Genomic DNA, 26,654 nt, shown 5'->3' with positions numbered 1-26,654 from the left:
GCCGGTTCACACTGGGAATCGCGCAAGAACACGCTGTGCAATCTTGTGCGATTCACATGTAGTTCTGTGCGATGCAATTTCAGACCATTCATTTTGAACGGATTACACCACACCAAAGGTAGTGCTTGCACTACTTTTGGAAATGCACTGCAACTGAATCGCATAGTATTTCTGGACCACTCAATCCGATGCAGACAAACGCACTGCGTTTGCAACCTGCATTTGGGGATCATTAACTTAATATTGACAACCTCTGTGGATTGAAACTGCAGCACATTTTGAACGCGGTGCAGAAAATGCTCACGGAACACAAGTACCCACACCGTGTCCAGGTGTGAACTGCACTGTTATTCCCCACGAGCAGGCAAGTTTTTTCTATTGCATGCAATGTCTCTTCTACAATAAAATTCACCTGAGTGCTTTCAGTGACCCCCAGCATTAACACTGACCTGTGCATGTGCAGCTCAGCTTACAGCAGCCGGCCTGACCCATGTGCCGTAATAGTTACATAGTTAGTCTGGCTGACAAAAGACAAAAGTCCATCCATTAAAAAAAAAAAAAAAGTTATAATCCTATACCCACAGTTGATCCAGAGGAAGGCAAAAAACAAGCAAAGCATGATCTCATTTGCTAATGCAGGGGAAAGAATTCCTTCCCGATCCCCCGAGAGGAATTGGATATTCCCTGGATCAACTTTACCTATAAATGTTAGTATCCAGTTATATTCTGTGTCAGGGCGTCCCTAGGGTTGGTGTCACCCAGTGCCGGAACACTTGGTGACACCCCCTCCAATGATCCCTGCAGGATGGATCGGATCTGCGGATTGAGCATAATGGATCGGAGTCCGATCCATTGTTCCCCCCAATCCGTAGAGCCGATCCATTCTGCTGGGATCGTCGGCTTGCAACCTATATGGGGTTAACTGATCTCTCCACGAGCTCCACGAAAAGGTAAGTTTTAAAGCAAGCCGACGATCCCCAGAAGATGGATCGGATCTGAAAATTGAGCATAATGAATCAGAGTCTGATCCATTATGCTCCCCAATTCACACATCCAATCCATCTTGTGGGGATCGTCGGCTTGCTTTAAAACTTACCTTTTCATGGAGCAGGTCCGGTGTCACCCTCTGCACCTGCCCAGGAACGCCCCTGTTCTGTGTATCCAATAAAGAATCCAGGCCTTTTTTAAATAAATCTACTGAGCTGGCCAGAACCAACTCTTGAGGGAGTCTATTCCACATTTTTACAGCTCTTACTGTGAAGAAACCTTTCCATGTTTGGAGATTACATTTCTTTTCCTCCAGATGTAAAGAGTGCCCCCTTGTCCTCTGTGATGACCTCAGGGTGAATAACTCCACACTGAGTTCACTATATGAACCACTGATGTATTTATACATGTAACATCTAGCTCCTGTGTATGCGCAGGAGTGACATCATCACGCACCAGCCAATAAAGACAGCTGAAAACATACAGAAGAAGATGCTAGTACTGGTGAGGGATGAAAGGTGAGAAGAGCTGTCTCATGATTCACTTTAACAAGTAGCTGAAAGTTGGTCAAAATTTGGCTGGTTCAGGAAGAATTGTCCAAATTTCCATCAGTGTGTGTCCATCCCGCTTGAGGATAGTCAATCATTTGAGCGACTTCTGTGGAAGGGACACAGAGGAAAACTTTTGTTCTGATGTCAGAATACAACATCCCAGAAAAGTGATTCCTTCATTCAGCTCACTGGACAAAGGAACGATCTCTTACTTTTTTGGTGGAATGAAAAAAAAAATGGCCAGTTCAGGACACAAAAACACAGTAGGAGAAAAGAAAAGAGGGTATGTAATAGGTGATGGGGGGGGGGGGAAGGAGGGGTCTGTGGGAAGAACAAAAAGAGTCGTCTCTAGTTCCTGGTATGCGGAAATAAAGAAGCTCTTTTGATTTCCAGCATCTCCTCCACTCCATCCAGTACTCCTCCCCTCACCTCACCCTGCTCCCCACAAGGTGTGACAATGACATCCACACACACATGTCACCAGCACAATATCAACAAATACTGGAACAAAGGAGTCCACCCTGCAGCCAGCACTCACCTCCTCCAGAACTGTCACTCCTTGTCTACACTTGAGTGCCTTGCTGAGAAAGTTGGGTAGGGGTCCCTGGAGGTGGTCAGGGCTGATCTCCTGGAAGAGGCTGAATGCTGTGGAGTCTGGCATGGTGCTCACCTCCTTCTTCATCATCCCTGGCTACACACCCTCTGCTGACATGGCTCTGCCCAGATCCCACTCTGCACTCAGCTGGACAACTTCGGATCCACTTCTAGAGAAGGTCCGTCATGGAAAGGAGGACTAATCATTGGTTGTCCATGGTGGAGCTCATCTTCATCTTGTGCAGCCAAAGTTTATTGGTGGAAGGGAAGCTCGGATCGGTGTGCTGTCAGCAGCCCCTCTTTATGAAAGTTGTAGTGGATCAGGAGTAACAGCGGAGAGTCTCCCAGGTTGGCTGCACTGGGGAGGAGGAGGAGGAGGAGGAGGGGGATCTCCTGCTGCTCTGCCTCCCTCCTCCCGGCCGATCCCAGTCACGTGACGACTCCGGAGCAAGGAGCGAAGTCTCAGCACGTTGGCCGCACATTTCTCCTCTACAAGTATGTGACCTGCGAAGGTGAGAAGACTCCAGTCTTCCTTCACATGGCCAGGATCTTAAAGAAACATTCCCCAGCAGGGCTGGATCTAGCCTATATGATCTGGGGGTGCAGTATAAGAAGTTAGGGGGCAAAACATCAACAGTGTGACATAGATGCAGCCGGTCACACGCAGGTCTGGATCACTCTGCTGCAATTCGTTTTCAACCAAAATCGCTTCAAAGTTCCATAGAAGTCTATGGCCCAGAAAATCACACTAAAATAGCACTGGACCTTTCCCCAAACTGGTATGCATGGATGTGAACAGCCGCCACTAGAAACGAGGCTCTTCCATTGCCGTGCAATTCTGTGCAATGCCATTCGCATCAGAAATTGGACTAATGTGAACCTGGCGTCATTGCGCTTCACTACCCTGAGTCACTCAGAAATAACATCTGACAGGTAGATGTAGGCCATGGACGGGGAGAAAAGCGGACGATTTTTCGGCCAAAAAAAAAATCAGCCGAATTTCAGATCGTAGTGGGGTAATCGGTCGGCCATTTTTCGTGACTTTGACACTTTTTTTTGTCGGTCATGTTGGAAAAAAAATCGGCCAATTTTGTCATTTGGCCGATTTTCGCTGCAATGATGGACAAATCGGCCGATCTTTTTACTGATTTTAAAAAATGCGCATGAGCAGTGACCAGTAAGAAGCAGGAAAGGAGAAAAAGAGAATATGAATAAGAAGCAGAAAAAGAAAGAGAATATGAATAAGAAGAAGAAAAAGAAAGAGAATATGAATAGGAAGAAGAAAAAGAAAGAGAATATGAATAAGAAGGAGAAATAGGATATGAATAAGAAGAAAATGAAGAAATAGAATATGAAGGAGAAGAAGAAATAGAATATGAATAAGCAGAAGAAATAGAATATGAATAAGAAGAAGAAATAGAATATGAAGAGGAAAATGAAGAAATAGAATATGAAGAAGAAGAAGAAATAGAATATGAATAAGAAGAAGAAAAAGAAAGAGAATATGAATAGGAAGAAGAAAAAGAAAGAGAATATGAATAAGAAGAAGAAATAGGATATGAATAAGAAGAAAATGAAGAAATTGAATATGAAGAAGAAGAAGAAATAGAATATGAATAAGCAGAAGAAATAGAATATGAATAAGAAGAAGAAATAGAATATGAAGAAGAAAATGAAGAAATAGAATATGAAGAAGAAGCAAAATGAAGAAATTGAATATGAATAAGAAGAAGGAATAGAATATGATTAAGAAGAAGAAATAGAATATGAATAAGAAGAAGAAGAAAAAAAAGAATTTCAGTCCGATATTATATTTGACATTTAAAAGTATAGCAATATTGTATCTATTTGTATCCGAATAGAAACATCTGTATCCGAAATGGATACAAATAGATACAATGTTGCAACTTTTTCTTGTTATTCATATTCTATTTCTTCTTTTCCTTCTTCTTATTCATATTCTATTTCTTCATTTTGCTTCTTATTCATATTCTATTTCTTCATTTTGCTTCTTATTCATATTCTATTTCTTCTTTTCTCTTCTTATTCATATTCTATTTCTTCTGTCAAATATAATAGCGGAGCTCTCTGCAGGGACACCGCTATTATATTTGCTGGCCGTAGACGGGCCGAAAATCAGCTGACTTCTTTTTACCAATGGTGGTAACGTCGGTCGATTGAACAACCGATTTTTCGTTTTTCTAAAAAAAAAACGTCTGGTTTTCTCCCCGTCTATGCAAGAGGTGGTGCAGGAGTGAACAGGGAACACTAGTGTGTATTGGGATGTAATTAGGTTAGGATGAATTAAAAAAAAAAACCTGTGCCTCCTTATATCAAGCTTGTCATAGTTCCCCCATACATCAGGGTTTCTCATCAGAGTCCCTCTTTACATCAGAGGTCCCCATCAGAGTGGCACCTTACATCAGAGTGCCCCTTACATCAACTTTCCCCATCAGAGCCCCCCTACATCAACCGTCCCCATCAGAGTCCCTATTACATCAAATGTCTCCATCAGAATGCCCCCTTATGTCAACTGTCCCCATCAGAGTCCCCTTTACATCAATTATTCCATTAGAGTGCCCCCTTACACCAAGTGTCCCCATTCATCAATCAGAGTACCTCCTTACATCCAGTATCTACTTTAGAGTGCCCCTTGCATCAACTTTCCCCATCAGAGCCCCCCTACATCAACCGTCCCCATCAGAGTCCCTATTACATCAAATGTCTCCATCAGAATGCCCCCTTATATCAACTGTCCCCATCAGAGTCCCCCTTACATCAAATGACCCCATTAAAGTGCCCCCTTACATCAAGTGTCCCCATCAGAGTGTCCCCTTTCGTCAGTCAGATTACCTCCTTACATCAAATATCTACATCAGAGTCCCTATTACATCAAATGTCCCCATCAGATTTCCCCCTTACATCAAGTGTTTCCATCAGAGTGCTCCCTTACTTCAGGTGTACCCATCAGAGTGCCCCACTGCATCAGTCAGAGTACCTCCTTACATCAACTATCCACATCAGAGTGCCCCTTTACATCAACTTCCCCATCATCAAAGCCCACCTTATTTCAACTGTCCCCATCAGAGTCCTTCTTATATCTAATGTCCCCATCAGAGTGCCCCCTTACATCAGGTGTCCTCAGCAAAGTGCCCCCTTACATCAGGTGTCCTCAGCAGAGTGCTCCCTTGCATCATAGTCCCTCCTTACATCAGCTATCCACATCAGAGGGCCCCCTTATATCAACTGCCTCATCAAAGTCACCCTTACATCAACTGTCTCTATCAGAGTCCCTCTTATATCAAATGTTCCCATCAGAGGACCCCTTTATATCAGTTGTCCCTATTAGAGTCCCCTTTACATCTATTGTCATCATCAAAGTGCCCCATGGATCAGTGGATGTACTCTTGGAGACCTGGGAGGCAAAAAAAGGCAGCTCCCTAGATCCAGGCATGTTCCCCAGTAAAACATATTCTTTCCCTAGCACTTTCAGTCTACAACTTTCAATGCTGCTGCCTCCTATCAGTCCTACTGTCAGTGCTGGTTCCGTCAACTACTGGTCATTGTGGGGAAAAAGGTTTAAAGTGAATCTAAAGGTTGTAATTTTTTTTTTAAATAACAAACATGCTATACTTACAAAACCATTACACACAGCAGCCCCGATCATCTTCTTTTGGGGTTCCCTGCCAGCTGTACTGGCTCCTCCCCCTGCCAATAGCCAGCTTGCTATGGGAGAATTCGAGCAGGCTTGCTCCTGAGCCACGCTCCTGTGAATGGACATTGTCTATTCACACACAGAGCGTGGCTCAACCCTGCACCCCGCTACCTCCTCGTTGGCTTAATGGCTGTGTTTGACAGCAATGGGAGCCAATGGCTCCTGAGGTTGTGTGAGCCAATGAGGAGAGCGAGACCCAGGAGAGCTGCTGCTCTCATGCACATCACTGGATCGACATGGGGCTGAGGTAAGTATAAGGAGTCCCCCTCAAGGGGTGCTCAGACCAACAGCATAATGGCTACATTTTGCCTAACAAACCTATAGGGCACTGATGAGCCTCTATTTATAACCTTCTGAAAAAGAGTGGGAAAATCTGACCAGCAGTGTTAACCCTTCCTTCTCAGATCCACCAACTCAGAAGCTCAACCAAGGACCAATGTTGAAAAAGTTACATGCAGCATTTGGCTAGTACACAAACACAGTTGACCTGATAAACCTCAGAGCATAACACAGCAGAAGAGAAAAAACCTTTTAACCCTTTGGAAGCACCTACTTACAGTGTATATAAAAAGTCTACATACCCCTGTTAAAATGTAAGGTTTCCATAATGTAAAACAATGAGACAAAGATAACTAATTTCAGAACTTTTTCCACCTTTAATGTGACCTATAAACTGCACAAACAAAGTGAAATCTTTTAGGGGGGTGGGAGTAAACAAAAAACTAAAATAATGTGGTTGCATAAGTGTGCACACCCTCTTATAACTGGGGATGTAGCTGTGGTCAGAATTAAGCAATCACATTCAAAATCATGTTAAATAGGAGTCTGGGAGGCTGTGAAGAGGCCTACAGCAACATTAAAGGAGCTGCAGGAATATCTGGCAAGTACTGGCTGTGTGGTAAATGCGACAACAATCTCCCGTATTCTTCATATATCTGGGCTATGAGGTAGAGTGGCAAGATGGAAGCCTTTTCTTACAAAGAAAAACATCCAAGTCGAGCTATATTTTACAAAAACACATCTGAAGTCTCCCAAAAGCATGTGGGAAAATGTGTTCTGGTCTGATGAAACTAAGGTAGAACTTTTTGGCCATAATTCCAAAAGATATGTTTGGCGCAAAAACAACACTGCACATTACCAAAAGAACACCATACCCACAGTGAAGCATGGTGGTGGCAACATTGTGCTTTGGGGCAAGGTAGAGGGAATTATGAACAGTTCCAAATACCAGTCAATATTGGCACAAAACCTTCAGGCTTCTGCTAGAAAGCTGAACATGAAGAGGAACTTCATCTTTCAGCATGATAACGACCCAAAGCATACATCCAAATCAACAAAGGAATGGCTTCACCAGAAGAGGATTAAAGTTTTGAAATAGTCCAGCCAGAGCCCAGACCTGAATCAGATAAAAAATCTGTGGGGTGATCTGACGAGGGCTGTGCACAGGAGTTGCCCTCGCAATCTGACAGATTTGGAGTGTTTTTGCAAGGAAGAGTGGGCAAATATTGCCAAGTTAAGATGTGCCATGCTGATAGACTCATACCCAAAAAGACTGAGTGCTGGAATCAAATCAAAAGGTGCTTCAACAAAGTATTAGTTTAAGGGTGTGCACACTTATGCAACCATATTATTTTAGTTTTTTATTTTTACTTCCCTCCACCTAAAAGATTTCAGTTTGTTGTTCAACTGAGTTGTAGAGTTTATAGGTCACATTAAAGGTGGACAAAGATCTGAAACAATGTATCTAATTACCGTATTTTTCGCTCCATAAGACGCACCTGACCATAAGACGCACCTAGGTTTTAGAGGCAGAAAACAGGGGAAAAAAAATTCTGAACTAATGGACTGCAGACACAGTACAGGAGATGACCAGAGACTGTGGACACAGTACAAGAGATGACCAAGAGACTGCGGACACAGTACAGGGGATGACCAGAGACTGCGGACACAGTACAGGGGATGACCAGAGACTGCGGACACAGTACAGGAGATGACCAGAGACTGCGGACACAGTACAGGAGATGACCAGAGACTGCGGACACAGTACAGGAGATGACCAGATACTGCGGACACAGTACAGGAGATGACCAGAGACTGCGGACACAGTACAGGAGATGACCAGAGACTGCGGACACAGTACAGGGATAACCAGAGACTGTGGACAGTACAGGAGATGACCAGAGACTGTGGACAGTACAGGAGATGACTGCTGACCTTTGGGGAGGGGGGGGAGCGGGTACCTGAATTTGACAGGCACCTGCTCTTACTTCCGCGGAGCCCAGTGCGCATGAGCGAGAAGCACTTGCTCTTTGTGATTGGTCTGGCGGCTTCTGGGATCTGTCATGTGTCCCAGGTACCGCCTTACCATTCACAAAAAGCACCGCTTCTTGCGCATGCGCACTTGACACCCGGCTGTCAAGCCCAGCGTCCACACTACAGAAGCCGGGAAGACAGCGCGCCGCTGGATAGAGGAACTCCGCGGAAGTAAGAGCGGGTACCTGTCAAATTCAGGTACCCGCTCCCAACCTCCCCAAAGGTCAGCAGTCATCTCCATAAGGTCCCGCTGCAGAGCTGAGGGGCCGGCCCGGTATTCTGACACGGCGGCGCTGGAAATACTGGACCGGCCACTCCATATTCGCTCCATAAGACACACTGACATTTTCCCCCTTTTTTGGGGGGAAAAACTTCGTCTTATGGAGCGAAAAATACGGTATCTCATTTATTTTAACAGGGGTGTGTAGACTTTTTATATCCACTGTGCATGCCCATAAAGCATAGCGGGGTCTGTGTTTGCTCTGCATGAACTGAGTGGACACGGATTTGTCATCCATCCTGCTCTGTTCAGATCAGCAGGGGATCAGCTCATAGGTCCCCTGCTGATCGGAGTGGAATCTACCAGTTTGAAAGGGGCCTTAGAGCTGGTTTACATATATGCGAATTGAATGCGTTTTGAACCGCATCCAATTCGCAGGACATGTGAAATAACATTGGTTTCGATTGTGACCATTCATATATGTCTGGTGCAGATTTAGGCGAATTGAAATGGAATCCTGTCAGTTTTCTGAGCACTGCAGTCTGTTTCAGGTGCGAATTCAGGCTCATTGACTTCTATGGGAACGGTTCTGAATCTCACATTATTGAGTTGTGAACAGGATAAAATCATGACCTGGTCCTGATCTAAACCTGACTTGAACCGCGTAACAACTACTTTGTCAATTTGCTATGAAAAGGGTCTTCAATACGCACTGCACATGTGTGCATCCACATAGAGTGCCCCCACTAGATGAAGGTGCACATGGGCATCTTTGAACAGCAGCATTGTCAGTCTGGGGCGAGGGGAGTGTTAAATGTACTAGCAGATTTAGACACACTAACAAATTGAAGCCACACTGCTGCTAACACTTTATAAGCAGTCAGCAACTGGTTTGTTACTTTGGAATAAAGGTTTTATTTAATTAAATAAAATTTGATTATTGCAAGCACTCCATCAGTGAAATGGTTTGTCTCAGACTCTCAACCCTCTAACTGCTACATGGACAGTGCAGTCTCCAGTCAGTCTGTTAGCTTAGAAAAGGGAGGAGCAGGGGAGTATCTAGCCATCCTAGTCTATGGGGCTGTGTTGTGATGCACACTGTGTAAGGAGACACAACTCTGGCCCTGCATGCCAGGATAGCTTCTTAAGGCACTGCAAGCAAAAGCAGCCACTCTGAAACAGGAAACCTGGGACAATGATTATGGAACCAGCTTAACCACTTGTCTACCGGGCACTTTCACCCCCTTCCTGCCCAGGTCACTTTTCTCCTTTCAGTGCTGTTGCAATTTAAATGACAATTGTGTGGTCATGCAACACTGTATACATATAAATTTTTTATAATTTTTTTTTATTTTTTGAGCTATAAACGAAAAAAGACCGAAAATGTTTAAATAAAATGTGTTGTTCTTTTTTTCTCTTTCTGTTATAACATTTTGCAAATAAATAACCTTTCTACACAAATTTAAGCCAAAATATATTCTGCTACATGTCTTTGGTAAAAATAACCCAAATAGGTGTTTATTATTTAGTCTGTAGAAAAGTTATAGAGTCCACAAACTATGGGATATATCTAAAAATTGATCAGTCCTGATGTGCTGACGGCTGATCTCATTTCTTGAGGCCCAAAAAGGCCAGGACAGTACAAATACCTCAAAATGACCACTTTTCAGAAAGTGTTTAGTAAGAGGCATGGCGTGTTTTTTGAAGTTGTCATTTTTTTGTCATAATTTTGTTGAAAATGAAAAAAACGTTTTTTACACAATTTTCTTTTTTTACATACTGTTACCATGGCATTACAGCGTCATCATATAACTGGTGCGGCCATGATCAGGGACACTGACTGGTGACAGTATGTAAAAATAAATAAATAGAAATTTAAAAATTATTATTTTTACATTTTTTTTAATTTATTAAATGTTTTCTTAATTTTTTTTTTTTTTTTTTCCTACTCCTGTGACCAGAGCAATACAATGTTATCATAGTAACATTGTGCTACTCTGGGCAAGTAATTAGTATTTTTTTTTTTTACACATTGTAATTGTTTTTACCAATGAATTTCATTGAAATAAGCAAGCATTTTTACTGAATGAAATTGATTCATTCAGTAGTTTTTGTTGTGATCAGCTATGACTGGCCATAGCTGATCACATGCTACAGATGGGCTGTGATTGGCCCAGTCTGTACTTGTGATCACTCTGACCAATCACAGCTCGCAGCACTGTTCTAAGCAATGAATGGCATGAAAGGAAGCCATTCATTGTTTACAACTGTCAAGTGATCTGCTGTGATTGGTCACAGTGATCACACGGCAGCGGCCGGTGTAGTGATCTGTCATCGGCCGTGTCCAGTGGACACAGCCATTGACAGATCGTGCTGAAGTGCGGCCTGCGGGGCACACGCGCTGCGTGATCCTGGGAGGACATCATATCACGTCCCCCCAAGAAGGTAGGGTTCCCTCTCAGCCGTCAGTTTAGCTCCTTCCCCAGGCGGGAAGGAGCTAAACTGAAACATAGGACAGAACTAAAAGGAAAAGAGGCTGCATAGTCAGTAAGTGATGTGTTATTGTGAATGACTGGCACTGCTCCCCAGCCACTGTCATTCACACAACACAAGCTGCTAGCTACTCATGTAGTCATCTCTTGTAAATTCGGTGGTGGCTGCAGGAGGTATGGGGCTCCGTCTTTTACCAGTAGCAGAAGAGGCAGGGCTGCAGAATAGAGGGGGGCTGTGGGAGGTTGGGAGCTCAGTCTCAGTCAATAGAACAGAGGAATCACAGGGATGCATGAAAAGGAGGGCTGAAAAATTTAAAGGGGCAGTGGTTTCAGTGCTGACTGTACTTCCCCCATAGGAACACCCATAATTTGGGCTTCTGCCTGGAGAGAAGCTACAGTCAGCATTGATGGTAATAAAAATGGCATTTTATTTCTAAACCACAACACCGACTTTAAAGCGGAGTTCCACTCAAAAGTGGAAGCTCTGCTTATTTGCCTCCTCCCCCCCTCCACTGCCATGTTTGGCAACTTTTAGGGGGGAGCGGATACCTGGTTTTTACAGGTACCCACTCCCACTTCTAGCTCAGTTCGCCATGGCAAGTATGCCGGAAGTTCGGCCCCCTCCTTGCTCCCGCAGTCTCCTGGGAACTTTCACAGGTCGCAGGAGACTGCCGGACCAATCAGGAGGATCGGCGCAACTTGCGCATGCCCAGTGGGCACCAGGCTGTGAAGCCGCAAACTGACACAGCCTGGTGCCCACAGTAGAGATGCCGGCGCCGTGGAGGAGAGAAGGGACTGCACAGGTGAGTACATCGCTGGACTCCAGGACAGGTAAGTGTGTGTTTATTAAAAATGGAGAAACAGAAAAAGGGCGCACCGACCTAGTGCATTATCGTTTAAAATAATTTATTAAAGAAACAAAAATAGGTATCATACTCACAATGGACATATTAACACAGGCATGTCAAACTGAACAAGATGTATGATCCAAACAACATCTGAGTCCATACGATGGAACCCTGGATGACCAACTGTCTAATGCGTTTCGAGGACACAACCTCTTCATGAGAGCCAACCTTGCTCTGATGAAGAGCTTGTGTCCTCAAAACGCGTTAGCCAGTTGGTCATCCAGGGGTCCATTGTGAGTATGATACCTATTTTTGTTTTTTTAATAAATTATTTTAAACGATAATGCACTAGGTCGGTGCGCCCCTTTTCTGTTTCTCCATTTGTATCCAGTGTATTCGGACCACCCCGGTCTGTTGAGGGCAGCAAGCAGTGAATATTCCAGAAAATTCCAGGACATTCCTATTGGGTCTACTGAGTCCTTTCCTAGCGCAGGAGTAAAGTGTTTGTTGTAGTTATTAAAAGTCAGCAGCTACAGTTTTTGTAGCTGCTGACTTTTAATAAACACAAAAATAGCTGGAACTCCACCTTAACAGGGGCTAATGCCTCATGGGGGACTTAACAAGCCTTTCTAACTTCAAGTAAGAGTCTTGGGGGTTTTTTGTAGTACCAATGCATTGTTATTTTCATCACAGACAAATCATTTTTGACATATTTATCACCTGACAATAACTGATTAAAAGTATAGTCCACCTTTTGGAAAAATAAGATAATATACTGTATGTGGCCATTTTCATAAATGGATGTGGATTTGGCTGTTTACCCCTGGCTTCTGGATGGTTCGGGAAAGTGGTGGGCTGGGAGAGTTAAATCTGCAGTTGGAATATTTATGCAGTCCAAGCCAATCCCTGGAGGAGCATGCCCAAATGGTGGCTGGAAGTGAGTATAAAGAATCTTGGAGTAGATGGGTTCTTATCCAGGAGAAGGAGATTGCAACCTGATGGACTTTCTAGGCAGTTCAAGGTTCATTTTGCTCAATGAGGTCCCAGCTGTGCTAGCTGGGGGGGGCTGTTCCAAGCTGAGGGACATCTTTTTGGGATCTGGTCTGAAGAATTCACTGGAGATATGGAAGGAGGCATCCAGTTATCCAAGGATATTAGTGACTACAGACCGGGGTGTGAGTTCCCAATGACTTTGTGCTGCTGCTATCCCTCTTGCATCAGTCAGTTTGTGGTTAAAGTAGGCATGATTCAAGGTGTCCCTGTGTAGCTCAGTCCATTATTTGCTGGTGCAAGGACTGTGCTCAGACAAGCTGTAAAGAGGTATTTTCTAGTAGATTTTCAACAATTTTCAACTGTAGTGATGAGGAAAATTGAAGAAGGAAAGACATTTTTTCTCGAACAAACAAACATTCTAACTGTGAAAGTGGTTTTCATTCATGAAAAATTGTACTTATTGTAATGTATGTTCAAAAATCGACCGCAGAATTCAAAGCATTGACATGGCGTATGAATGTTTGAATTAAATCCTTTTGGCCTATTGTCTCAGTATTGTGGCTGAACACAGCTCAAGTATATATGGGTACAAAGAACTTAGCTGCTTTATTACCAGTGTTGATTGATTACCCTTTGATCTTCTGCTACAGACTGAAATGAACCCTGCATGCCAAATGCAGTCACAAATATCAGATTGTCTTCTCAGCTAAAACCTTATATGATAGCTGAAGACGCTTTAAGTTTCTATTAGTTGGTTTTAGTCCTCACTGTATTAGACCTCTCGCCTGCATTATTATTATTATACAGGATTTATATAGCGCCAACAGTTTGCATAGCGCTTTAAAATATAAGGGAGACCGTACAATTACAATACATTTCAGTACAGAAGGAATATGAGGGCCCTGCTCATGGAGCTTACAATCTAAAGGAAGGGGGAGGTGATACAAAAGGTGATGGCTGCGGGGGGATGATCTGGTGGAGGTGATTCAAGTACAGTTCTTAGGTGGAGGTGGGGTAGGCTTCCCTGAAGAAGTGAGTTTTCAAAGATTTCCTAAAGGCAGACAGGGTGGGGGCTGACCGGACATACTGTGGTAGGGAGTTCCAGAGGATGGGGGAGGCTCTGGAGAAGTCTTGGAGGCGAGTGTGGGAGGAGGTGATGAGGGAGCTAGAGAGGAAGATATCTTGGGAGGAGCAGAGTGGGCGATTTGGGCGATACCTGCAGATGAGGTTGGTGATGTAGCTAGGGGCAGTGTTGTGGATGGCTTTGTAAGCTGTGATTAGTATTTTGAATTTTATATGTTGGGTTAGTGGAAGCCAGTGAAGGGATTGGCAGAGAGGGGCAGCAGTCGCTGATCGGTTGGTAAGGTGTATGAGTCTAGCAGCAGCATTCATAATAGACTGAAGGAGGGATAGCCTGTGTAACGGTAGACCAGTGAGGAGGGAGTTGCAGTAATCGAGGCAGGATAAAACCAAGGTATGGATAAGTTGTTTTTTGGTGTCATTGATCAGAAAGGGGCAGATTTTGGAAATGTTCCGGAGGTTGAGGCGGCAGTATTTAGCCAGTGATTGGATATGGGGACCTGCATTCACACATCTGTCAAATAAGGCGAGCAGCTGTGTCCCATACATTTACATGGACTGCCTGCATGCAGCACCTGGCAGCTCAATTTTATATTGAGAAACCCTGCGCAGTGAGAAGATTAGGATCTGTATGCTGCTGCTAGCAATTAACACAAGTGGGTATGATAATAAATCAAGTAGGATACTGCCCTGCCACTCCTATAACTGTGAAAAAAATATATTAAGGTGATAAATGAGTGTGTGAACCCCACTTTAAAGATAAATGTGATTGAATATGTGTGACATGCTACAATACACCTCCCTCCTCAATGAGTGAATGTGTAGTCACATCTCTAAAATATGAGCACTCTGTGATAAATAAAAAAACCTTATGATGAAAAACATAAATCATGTGATGAAGACAGCTAATACGTGAACAAATAAATAACATGTCACTACAATACACCTTCCCCTAATGCAACACACTTAAATTTTGTGCTAAAGAATGTCCTTAAAAGGTCTATATACAGCACTCCACTATATGTGTCAGTTCGTCTTTATAAAGTCCTGGTACTACAAAACACCTTCCACATCTTAAATACAATGGTGACATTTATTTATTTCAGGTACTTATATAGCACCATCCATTTACACAGCGCTTTACATATATATTGTACATTCACATCAGTCCCTAACCCTCAAGGGGTGTGCAATCTAACTCACATTCATACATACACATACTAGGGCCAATTTAGACAGGATCCAGTTCACCTACCAGCATGTCTTTGGAGTGTGGGAGGAAACCAGAGTACCTGGAGGAAACCCACACAGGCACATGCAAACTCCAGGCAGGAGGTGCTGTGGCTGGGATTTGAACCAACAACCCAAGTACCGCCAGGCGGAAGTGCTAACCATTTAGCCACTGTACTTGCCTAGCTTGTGACCGTAGCAGGTAATTTGTGATCCGTCCTCTCCCTCCAGAACCTCACTCACTGCAATATATTGACTCGGTGAGTATAGGTAGGTCATAAGCGCTTTTTGGGTACTTTTCTTTCTCAAGCCCCTGCAATGGATTAGCCTCCTGTGAACCACTGGGATGATTATCCACTCTGTTAGGATTAGAGATGAGCGAATCGAAGTATCCGAAGTGGAATTCGAGTCGAATATCGGAAAAATTTCGATTCGTGCCGAATCCGAAAAACAGCCTAATTCGGACGCGCGAATCGAAATTTTTCCGAAAATGGCGGCTGACATGTGCGGCGACGGAGCGGGGATGTCGGGGAAGGCGCGCAGACAAGGCGCGCTGCCCCATAATGCATTCCTCAACGACATGTGATCGCATCAGCCAATCAGCAGCCAGCCAGCCAGCACTGTGTAATGGTCGAGGTATATATAGCGGCCATTTTGGAAATCTTCATTTGCCTGCAGTCATTGAACAGAGGCAGACCGCTCTGTACTAGGGACAGGGACAGAGTTAGGGCCACAGAAACGAGAATTGGGGACAGAGAGAAGTTACTTAGGGACAGAGAACCATTACTCAGGGACACAGACTTGTTAATGAGGGCCACAGAATCGTTATTTAGGGACAAAGAAACGCTAGTTAGGGCCACAGAATTCATACTCAGGGACAGACAGAATTGTTACTCAGTGCCAGAGAATTGTTACTTAGGGCCACAGAAACGTTATTAGGGCCACAGAATTTTTACTCAGGGACAGACAGAATTGTTACTGAGTGCCAGAGAATTGTTACTCAGGGACAGACAGAATTGTTACTGAGTGCCAGAGAATTCTTAGGGCCACAGAATTCATTCTCAGGGACAGACAGAATTGTTACTCAGGGACAGACAGAATTGTTACTGAGTGCCAGAGAATTGTTACTCAGGGACAGACAGAATTGTTACTGAGTGCCAGAGAATTGTTACTCAGGGACAGACAGAATTGTTACTGAGTGCCAGAGAATTGTTACTCAGGGACAGACAGAATTGTTACTGAGTGCCAGAGAATTGTTACTCAGGGACAGACAGAATTGTTACTGAGTGCCAGAGAATTGTTACTCAGGGACAGACAGAATTGTTACTGAGTGCCAGAGAATTGTTACTCAGGGACAGACAGAATTGTTACTGAGTGCCAGAGAATTGTTACTCGCACAGACACAAAATTGTTACTTGCACAGACACAGAATTGTTACTCGCACAGACACAGAATTGTTACTCAGGGCCACAGAATTCATACTCAGGGATAGACAGAATTGTTACTGAGTGCCAGAGAATTGTTACTCAGGGACAGACAGAATTGTTACTGAGTGCCAGAGAATTGTTACTCAGGGACAGACAGAATTGTTACTGAGTGCCAGAGAATTGTTACTCGCACAGACACAAAATTGTTACTTGCACAGACACAGAATTGTTACTCGCACAGACACAGAATTGTTACTCAGGGCCACAGAATTCATACTCAGGGACAGACAGAATTGTTACTGAGTGCCAGAGAATTGTTACTCAGGGACAGACAGAATTGTTACTGAGTGCCAGAGAATTGTTACTCAGGGACAGACAGAATTGTTACTGAGTGCCAGAGAATTGTTACTCAGGGACAGACAGAATTGTTACTGAGTGCCAGAGAATTGTTACTCAGGGACAGACAGAATTGTTACTGAGTGCCAGAGAATTGTTACTCGCACAGACACAAAATTGTTACTTGCACAGACACAGAATTGTTACTCGCACAGACACAGAATTGTTACTCAGGGCCACAGAATTCATACTCAGGGATAGACAGAATTGTTACTGAGTGCCAGAGAATTGTTACTCAGGGACAGACAGAATTGTTACTGAGTGCCAGAGAATTGTTACTCAGGGACAGACAGAATTGTTACTGAGTGCCAGAGAATTGTTACTCGCACAGACACAAAATTGTTACTTGCACAGACACAGAATTGTTACTCGCACAGACACAGAATTGTTACTCAGGGCCACAGAATTCATACTCAGGGACAGACAGAATTGTTACTGAGTGCCAGAGAATTGTTACTCAGGGACAGACAGAATTGTTACTGAGTGCCAGAGAATTGTTACTCAGGGACAGACAGAATTGTTACTGAGTGCCAGAGATTTGTTACTCGCACAGACACAAAATTGTTACTTGCACAGACACAGAATTGTTACTCGCACAGACACAGAATTGTTACTCAGGGCCACAGAATTCATACTCAGGGACAGACAGAATTGTTACTGAGTGCCAGAGAATTGTTACTCAGGGACAGACAGAATTGTTACTGAGTGCCAGAGAATTGTTACTCAGGGACAGACAGAATTGTTACTGAGTGCCAGAGAATTGTTACTCAGGGACAGACAGAATTGTTACTGAGTGCCAGAGAATTGTTACTCAGGGACAGACAGAATTGTTACTGAGTGCCAGAGAATTGTTACTCGCACAGACACAAAATTGTTACTTGCACAGACACAGAATTGTTACTCGCACAGACACAGAATTGTTACTCAGGGCCACAGAATTCATACTCAGGGATAGACAGAATTGTTACTGAGTGCCAGAGAATTGTTACTCAGGGACAGACAGAATTGTTACTGAGTGCCAGAGAATTGTTACTCAGGGACAGACAGAATTGTTACTGAGTGCCAGAGAATTGTTACTCGCACAGACACAAAATTGTTACTTGCACAGACACAGAATTGTTACTCGCACAGACACAGAATTGTTACTCAGGGCCACAGAATTCATACTCAGGGATAGACAGAATTGTTACTGAGTGCCAGAGAATTGTTACTCAGGGACAGACAGAATTGTTACTGAGTGCCAGAGAATTGTTACTCAGGGACAGACAGAATTGTTACTGAGTGCCAGAGAATTGTTACTCGCACAGACACAAAATTGTTACTTGCACAGACACAGAATTGTTACTCGCACAGACACAGAATTGTTACTCAGGGCCACAGAATTCATACTCAGGGACAGACAGAATTGTTACTGAGTGCCAGAGAATTGTTACTCAGGGACAGACAGAATTGTTACTGAGTGCCAGAGAATTGTTACTCGCACAGACACAAAATTGTTACTTGCACAGACACAGAATTGTTACTCGCACAGACACAGAATTGTTACTCAGGGCCACAGAATTCATACTCAGGGATAGACAGAATTGTTACTGAGTGCCAGAGAATTGTTACTCAGGGACAGACAGAATTGTTACTGAGTGCCAGAGAATTGTTACTCAGGGACAGACAGAATTGTTACTGAGTGCCAGAGAATTGTTACTCGCACAGACACAAAATTGTTACTTGCACAGACACAGAATTGTTACTCGCACAGACACAGAATTGTTACTCAGGGCCACAGAATTCATACTCAGGGACAGACAGAATTGTTACTGAGTGCCAGAGAATTGTTACTCAGGGACAGACAGAATTGTTACTGAGTGCCAGAGAATTGTTACTCAGGGACAGACAGAATTGTTACTGAGTGCCAGAGATTTGTTACTCGCACAGACACAAAATTGTTACTTGCACAGACACAGAATTGTTACTCGCACAGACACAGAATTGTTACTCAGGGCCACAGAATTCATACTCAGGGACAGACAGAATTGTTACTGAGTGCCAGAGAATTGTTACTCAGGGACAGACAGAATTGTTACTGAGTGTCAGAGAATTGTTACTCGCACAGACACAAAATTGTTACTTGCACAGACACAGAATTGTTACTCGCACAGACACAGAATTGTTACTCAGGGCCACAGAATTCATACTCAGGGACAGACAGAATTGTTACTGAGTGCCAGAGAATTGTTACTCAGGGACAGACAGAATTGTTACTGAGTGCCAGAGAATTGTTACTCGCACAGACACAAAATTGTTACTTGCACAGACACAGAATTGTTACTCGCACAGACACAGAATTGTTACTCGCACAGACACATAATTGTTACTCAGGGCCACAGAATTCATACTCAGGGACAGACAGAATTGTTACTGAGTGCCAGAGAATTGTTACTCAGGGACACCTAATCGTTGAATTAAATAGTATGTCAGACAACATGCAGAGGAGTGGCAGAGGAGGCAATGTTTTAGGAGCGAGCAGACGTGGCAGCAGAGGAAGGGGTCGAGGCAGCAGTATTCGCAGCCAGAGGCCAGTGCTCCCGGTGTCATCCAGCGGTCGTGTCTCCACCGACAACCCTGCCGTCATTGATTGGTTGGCTCGGTCGTCTTCCTCTTCCCAGGTCACCTCTGACACCTACAGCCAACGGTCGGTGGGTACGTCAGACACAACCGTTAGTTGGCATGGCCCGGGACCAAGCCCACTGAAATCACGTGTCCTCTACCTGCCCCTGTCCTTTGCTGTTCCCTCACCAAGCGAAGTATCGCATGCTGTGGGCTCAGCCCCACTGTACAGTGAGGAAGAGCTAACAGAGGGCGGTCAGGAACGGGGGGAGACATCGGCCTTTTCAGCAGCCAAGCGAACAAGTACTGGCGAGGAGAGTGGCTCGGTAGCCGGTCTAGAGACAGGTCTGTCTCCTGACCCAGACGCAGCCGAGGGGGCTAGTAGTGAGGCGGAGACCCTACTTGATGATGAGGAGGTTGATCGCACTTGGCAGCCTCGTCGTCATCAGGCAATTTCTTCCGCATCATCAGGAGAAGAGGGTGGCAGCTTGGCAGCGAGCAAAACAGTCGGTGGGTTGCCCAGGAGACAGCAGCAGGGTCGCATCAGTGTCAGTGGAGCCAAACGTCCACGGAGTAGAGCACCAGCTCCACTGCAGCCTACCACCACGGCCAGTAGTGGTGCCGTTGCGCACGGAGGAAGTAGCAGTCAGCCAGTGAAGAGTAGCGGGGGCAAAGTTTCCTACTCGGTGGTGTGGCAATTTTTCCTCAAGCCGCCCGAGGAAGTAAACGTAGCCGTATGTCGACTATGTGGCCAGAAATGCAAGCGTGGCCAGGGGGCCCATGTTGGGACTACAGCGTTGCGTCAGCATATGCAGCGTCACCATTCGGTGGCCTGGGAAAACCGTGATAAACATACGGCGGTTCTGCCTGCCCCAGCCCCCGCTCCATCACCCGCTCCGTTACTTGCTCCGTCACCCGACGTCGTCAATCGCCCTCTATCAGCCAGTCAAGGCTCCAACACCTCTGCTGAGGGGAGTTGTCGCTCATTGGCATCTTCCGCTCGTTCAGATGCTCCTTCTCCTGCTACTCCTCTTCTCGGATTCCGTCAACAGTCTTTCTTGGAATCCGTATCCAAGAGACAACAGTTTGCGAGCACGCACCCGACGGTGCAAAAGCTGAACGTCCTCCTGTCCAAGTTGCTGGTGCTGCAGTCCCTCCCTTTCCAACTGGTGGACTCAGCACCTTTCCGAGAAATGATGGCTTGTGCCGCGCCGCGGTGGAGAGTGCCAAGCCGTCATTTCTTTGCCCAAAAGGCAGTGCCAGCCCTGCATTCACATGTAGAAGAGATGGTGGGCCAGTCTTTGAGCATGTCGGTCTCTGCCAAAGTGCACGGCAGCGCCGACGTGTGGAGCTGTAACTACGGTCAGGGACAGTACATGTCATTTACGGCCCACTGGGTGAACGTGGTGCCGGCACAGCCGCACCAGCAACTTGGACAGGTCACGACGCTTTTGCCTCCACGTTTGCACGTCCTTGGTCCAGCAAGCATGTCCGCCTCTACCACCTCTTTTTCCGCCGTGTCCTCAGCCGCCACCCCCGTGCCAAGTCCCATTACCCGACCGGCATATCACATGTGCAGGGCGCAACGGTGTCACGCTGTGCTGCACCTGGTATGCCTTGGCGAACGTAGTCACACAGGGGAGGAACTGCTGAGTGTAATGAACAGAGAAATCGACAGATGGCTGTCTCCGCGCAAACTAAAAATCGGAACCATGTTGACTGACAACGGAAAGAACATGGTGTCTGCTCTGCGTCAAGGAAGGTTGTGCCATGCGCCATGCATGGCTCACGTGTTCAATCTGGTTGTCAAGCGGTTCCTAAAATCCACCATCCCACTGCAAGACATCCTTAAAATGTCACGTAAACTGTGCATGCATTTCAGCCATTCCTACACCGCAAAGAACACCCTCATTGAGCTGCAGCGGCAGAACGGAATTCCACAGCATCGCCTGATCTGCGACGTTGCAACAAGGTGGAATTCAACCCTACACATGTTAGACCGCCTTTACGAGCAGCGAAAGGCCATCACCGATTTCCTGATGTTACAAGCGGATAAAGGTACTCCCCTGTGTAACTTAGATGTCAGCCATTGGCAGCTCATGCGTGACACCTGCCGCTTGCTCAGGCCCTTTGAGGAGGCCACGCTATTCGTGAGTCGGCAGGACTATGGGATGAACGACGTCATTCCTCTGTTGCACGTCCTGGAACAAATGCTGTTAACAATGGCTGGTCAGGGTGCGGTAGACGTGGCGCACAGATCTCAACGCCACATGACCCCTGTGGGGGCAGGACAGGAAGAAGAGGAGGAGGTAGAGGAGGACATTTGTGCTCAGGAATTATTGAGTGAAATGGGTGGTTTTTCCACTCAGCGGACAGGAGTGGAGGAGCAGGAGCATCTGGTAGAGGAGGAGGAGGAGACAGAGGACCCAGACGCACCGTGGCAGTATGCTGTGGAGATGGAGGCAGGGAGTCCCTCGCATTCCTTGGCACAAATGGCCCATAGCATGCTCGGTTGCTTGCGTAGCGACAGCCGAATAATAACCATCAGACAGAGGGATGACTTTTGGCTGTCCACCTTGTTGGACCCTCGCTACCGGTCCAAAATGGTGGCCTTTTTCACACCTGCTGAGAGGGAGGCCAAAATTACGTACTATAAAAACCACCTATGTAGTCAGTTGGTCTCTGCCTTTGTGCGCCAACGTCCATCCTCAGACACTGTGGGCCCTGTGCGCTCGCGTTCCGCTGGCATGGCAGCAGGGGAGGGGTGGGGTGGTAGGAGCAGTGGCAGCTCCACCAGCAGCGGCTGCCTCAGTCTGCAGTCGATGATGAGTAGCTTTCTTCACCAGCGCAGTGAGGAAACTACTAACCAGCCGCAGCAGCAGCAGCAGCATCAGGTGGACCTGGAGCAGGAGCTCAAACAACAGGCTTGGGCCTACTTGGACAGCACCCTGCCAACCGAGGTAGACAATCCCCTTGACTACTGGGCAACGAAACTTGACCTTTGGCCCCAACTAGCTGAATTTGCCCTTGAAAGGCTGTCATGCCCGGCCAGTAGCGTGGCATCGGAGCGCGTGTTTAGTGCGGCAGGAGGTATTGTAACTCCGCGGAGGACACGACTGTCCACCCAAAGTGTGGAGAGACTCACGTTTGTGAAAATGAATCAGGCGTGGATTAGTCTGGATTTCAAACCACCAGTTCCTGACACAACTGACTAAATCCGCCATGAATCATGCCTCAAACATGTGCCACTTTCAGGTCTCCTCACACTGCTGGTGTGTTTAATTTTTTGACATAGGGTGCTGGCAGATTACGGGCCTCCTATAGCTGCTGCCAGGCCCCTAATCTGCCATAGGCCCCTATATACCGCCTCCTCATGCTGCTGCCAAGTCCAGAGTCTGTCATGGGTCCCTGTATGGCCTCCCATTGCTGCTGTCTCCATCGCCACACTCTGCTGCCATGTGCCACTTTCAGGTCTCTTCACACTGCTGGTGTGTTAAATTTTTTGACATAGGGTGCAGGCAGATTACGGGCCTCACATAGCTGCTGCCAGGCCCCTAATCTGCCATGGGCCCCTATATACCGCCTCCTCATGCTTCTGCCAAGTCCAGAGTCTCTCATGGGTCCCTGTACGGCCTCCCATTGCTGCTGTCTCCATCGCCACACTCTGCTGCCATGTGCCACTTTCAGGTCTCTTCACACTGCTGGTGTGTTAAATTTTTTGACATAGGGTGCTGGCAGATTACGGGCCTCCTATAGCTGCTGCCAGGCCCCTAATCTGCCATAGGCCCCTATATACCGCCTCCTCATGCTGCTGCCAAGTCCAGAGTCTGTCATGGGTCCCTGTATGGCCTCCCATTGCTGCTGTCTCCATCGCCACACTCTGCTGCCATGTGCCACTTTCAGGTCTCTTCACACTGCTGGTGTGTTAAATTTTTTGACATAGGGTGCAGGCAGATTACGGGCCTCACATAGCTGCTGCCAGGCCCCTAATCTGCCATGGGCCCCTATATACCGCCTCCTCATGCTGCTGCCAAGTCTAGAGTCTGTCATGGGTCCCTGTACGGCCTCCCATTGCTGCTGTCTCCATCGCCACACTCTGCTGCCATGTGCCACTTTCAGGTCTCCTCACACTGCTGGTGTGTAGAATTTTTTGACATAGGGTGCTGGCAGATTATGGGCCTCCTATAGCTGCTGCCAGGCCCCTAATCTGCCATAGGCCCCTATATACCGCCTCCTCATGCTGCTGCCAGGTCCAGAGTCTCTCATGGGTCCCTGTACGGCCTCCCATTGCTGCTGTCTCCATCGCCACACTCTGCCATGTGCCACTTTCAGGTCTCCTCACACACTGCTGGTGTGTAGAATTTTTTGACATAGGGTGCTGGCAGATTACGGGCCTCACATAGCTGCTGCCAGGCCCCTAATCTGCCATGGGCCCCTATATACCGCCTCCTCATGCTGCTGCCAAGTCCAGAGTCTCTCATGGGTCCCTGTACGGCCTCCCATTGCTGCTGTCTCCATCGCCACACTCTGCTGCCATGTGCCACTTTCAGGTCTCTTCACACTGCTGGTGTGTTAAATTTTTTGACATAGGGTGCAGGCAGATTACGGGCCTCACATAGCTGCTGCCAGGCCCCTAATCTGCCATGGGCCCCTATATACCGCCTCCTCATGCTGCTGCCAAGTCTAGAGTCTCTCATGGGTCCCTGTACGGCCTCCCATTGCTGCTGTCTCCATCGCCACACTCTGCTGCCATGTGCCACTTTCAGGTCTCTTCACACTGCTGGTGTGTTAAATTTTTTGACATAGGGTGCAGGCAGATTACGGGCCTCACATAGCTGCTGCCAGGCACCTAATCTGCCATGGGCCCCTATATACCGCCTCCTCATGCTGCTGCCAAGTCTAGAGTCTGTCATGGGTCCCTGTACGGCCTCCCATTGCTGCTGTCTCCATCGCCACACTCTGCTGCCATGTGCCACTTTCAGGTCTCCTCACACTGCTGGTGTGTAGAATTTTTTGACATAGGGTGCTGGCAGATTACGGGCCTCCTATAGCTGCTGCCAGGCCCCTAATCTGCCATAGGCCCCTATATACCGCCTCCTCATGCTGCTGCCAGGTCCAGAGTCTCTCATGGGTCCCTGTACGGCCTCCCATTGCTGCTGTCTCCATCGCCACACTCTGCCATGTGCCACTTTCAGGTCTCCTCACACACTGCTGGTGTGTAGAATTTTTTGACATAGGGTGCTGGCAGATTATGGGCCTCCTATAGCTGCTGCCAGGCCCCTAATCTGCCATAGGCCCCTATATACCGCTTCCTCATGCTGCTGCCAGGTCCAGAGTCTCTCATGGGTCCCTGTACGGCCTCCCATTGCTGCTGTCTCCATCGCCACACTCTGCCATGTGCCACTTTCAGGTCTCCTCACACACTGCTGGTGTGTTACATTTTTTGACATAGGGTGCAGGCAGATTACGGGCCTCACATAGCTGCTGCCAGGCCCCTAATCTGCCATGGGCCCCTATATACCGCCTCCTCATGCTGCTGCCAAGTCTAGAGTCTCTCATGGGTCCCTGTACGGCCTCCCATTGCTGCTGTCTCCATCGCCACACTCTGCTGCCATGTGCCACTTTCAGGTCTCTTCACACTGCTGGTGTGTTAAATTTTTTGACATAGGGTGCAGGCAGATTACGGGCCTCACATAGCTGCTGCCAGGCCCCTAATCTGCCATGGGCCCCTATATACCGCCTCCTCATGCTGCTGCCAAGTCCAGAGTCTGTCATGGGTCCCTGTATGGCCTCCCATTGCTGCTGTCTCCATCGCCACACTCTGCTGCCATGTGCCACTTTCAGGTCTCTTCACACTGCTGGTGTGTTAAATTTTTTGACATAGGGTGCAGGCAGATTACGGGCCTCACATAGCTGCTGCCAGGCCCCTAATCTGCCATGGGCCCCTATATACCGCCTCCTCATGCTGCTGCCAAGTCTAGAGTCTCTCATGGGTCCCTGTACGGCCTCCCATTGCTGCTGTCTCCATCGCCACACTCTGCTGCCATGTGCCACTTTCAGGTCTCTTCACACTGCTGGTGTGTTAAATTTTTTGACATAGGGTGCAGGCAGATTACGGGCCTCACATAGCTGCTGCCAGGCCCCTAATCTGCCATGGGCCCCTATATACCGCCTCCTCATGCTGCTGCCAAGTCTAGAGTCTGTCATGGGTCCCTGTACGGCCTCCCATTGCTGCTGTCTCCATCGCCACACTCTGCTGCCATGTGCCACTTTCAGGTCTCCTCACACTGCTGGTGTGTAGAATTTTTTGACATAGGGTGCTGGCAGATTATGGGCCTCCTATAGCTGCTGCCAGGCCCCTAATCTGCCATAGGCCCCTATATACCGCCTCCTCATGCTGCTGCCAGGTCCAGAGTCTCTCATGGGTCCCTGTACGGCCTCCCATTGCTGCTGTCTCCATCGCCACACTCTGCCATGTGCCACTTTCAGGTCTCCTCACACACTGCTGGTGTGTAGAATTTTTTGACATAGGGTGCTGGCAGATTATGGGCCTCCTATAGCTGCTGCCAGGCCCCTAATCTGCCATAGGCCCCTATATACCGCTTCCTCATGCTGCTGCCAGGTCCAGAGTCTCTCATGGGTCCCTGTACGGCCTCCCATTGCTGCTGTCTCCATCGCCACACTCTGCTGCCATGTGCCACTTTCAGGTCTCTTCACACTGCTGGTGTGTTAAATTTTTTGACATAGGGTGCAGGCAGATTACGGGCCTCACATAGCTGCTGCCAGGCCCCTAATCTGCCATGGGCCCCTATATACCGCCTCCTCATGCTGCTGCCAAGTCCAGAGTCTGTCATGGGTCCCTGTATGGCCTCCCATTGCTGCTGTCTCCATCGCCACACTCTGCTGCCATGTGCCACTTTCAGGTCTCTTCACACTGCTGGTGTGTTAAATTTTTTGACATAGGGTGCAGGCAGATTACGGGCCTCACATAGCTGCTGCCAGGCCCCTAATCTGCCATGGGCCCCTATATACCGCCTCCTCATGCTGCTGCCAAGTCTAGAGTCTGTCATGGGTCCCTGTACGGCCTCCCATTGCTGCTGTCTCCATCGCCACACTCTGCTGCCATGTGCCACTTTCAGGTCTCTTCACACTGCTGGTGTGTAGAATTTTTTGACATAGGGTGCTGGCAGATTATGGGCCTCCTATA

At 47.0% G+C, this 26,654-nt stretch overlaps 1 protein-coding gene across 1 annotated transcript in view; it reads right to left on the bottom strand.

Moving 5' to 3' along the window:
- Window positions 1-2,488, bottom strand: part of LOC149455432 (arf-GAP with SH3 domain, ANK repeat and PH domain-containing protein 3-like) — a 103,002-nt gene extending 100,514 nt beyond the window's left edge. The window contains exon 1 of the mRNA XM_089686280.1: window positions 2,077-2,488. Within this exon, the coding sequence (XP_089542406.1) occupies window positions 2,077-2,223 (147 nt within the window). The 5' untranslated portion in view covers window positions 2,224-2,488. The remainder of the gene's footprint in view (window positions 1-2,076) is intronic.
- Between the last annotated feature and the right edge of the window lie 24,166 nt (window positions 2,489-26,654).

The sequence above is a fragment of the Staurois parvus genome, unplaced genomic scaffold (assembly GCF_062004578.1).
Source record: "Staurois parvus isolate SC_StPar_1 unplaced genomic scaffold, SC_StPar_1.0 ptg000394l, whole genome shotgun sequence".
Classification (NCBI taxonomy): Eukaryota; Metazoa; Chordata; class Amphibia; order Anura; family Ranidae; genus Staurois; species Staurois parvus.
This window is presented reverse-complemented; position numbering and strand designations above follow the sequence as displayed.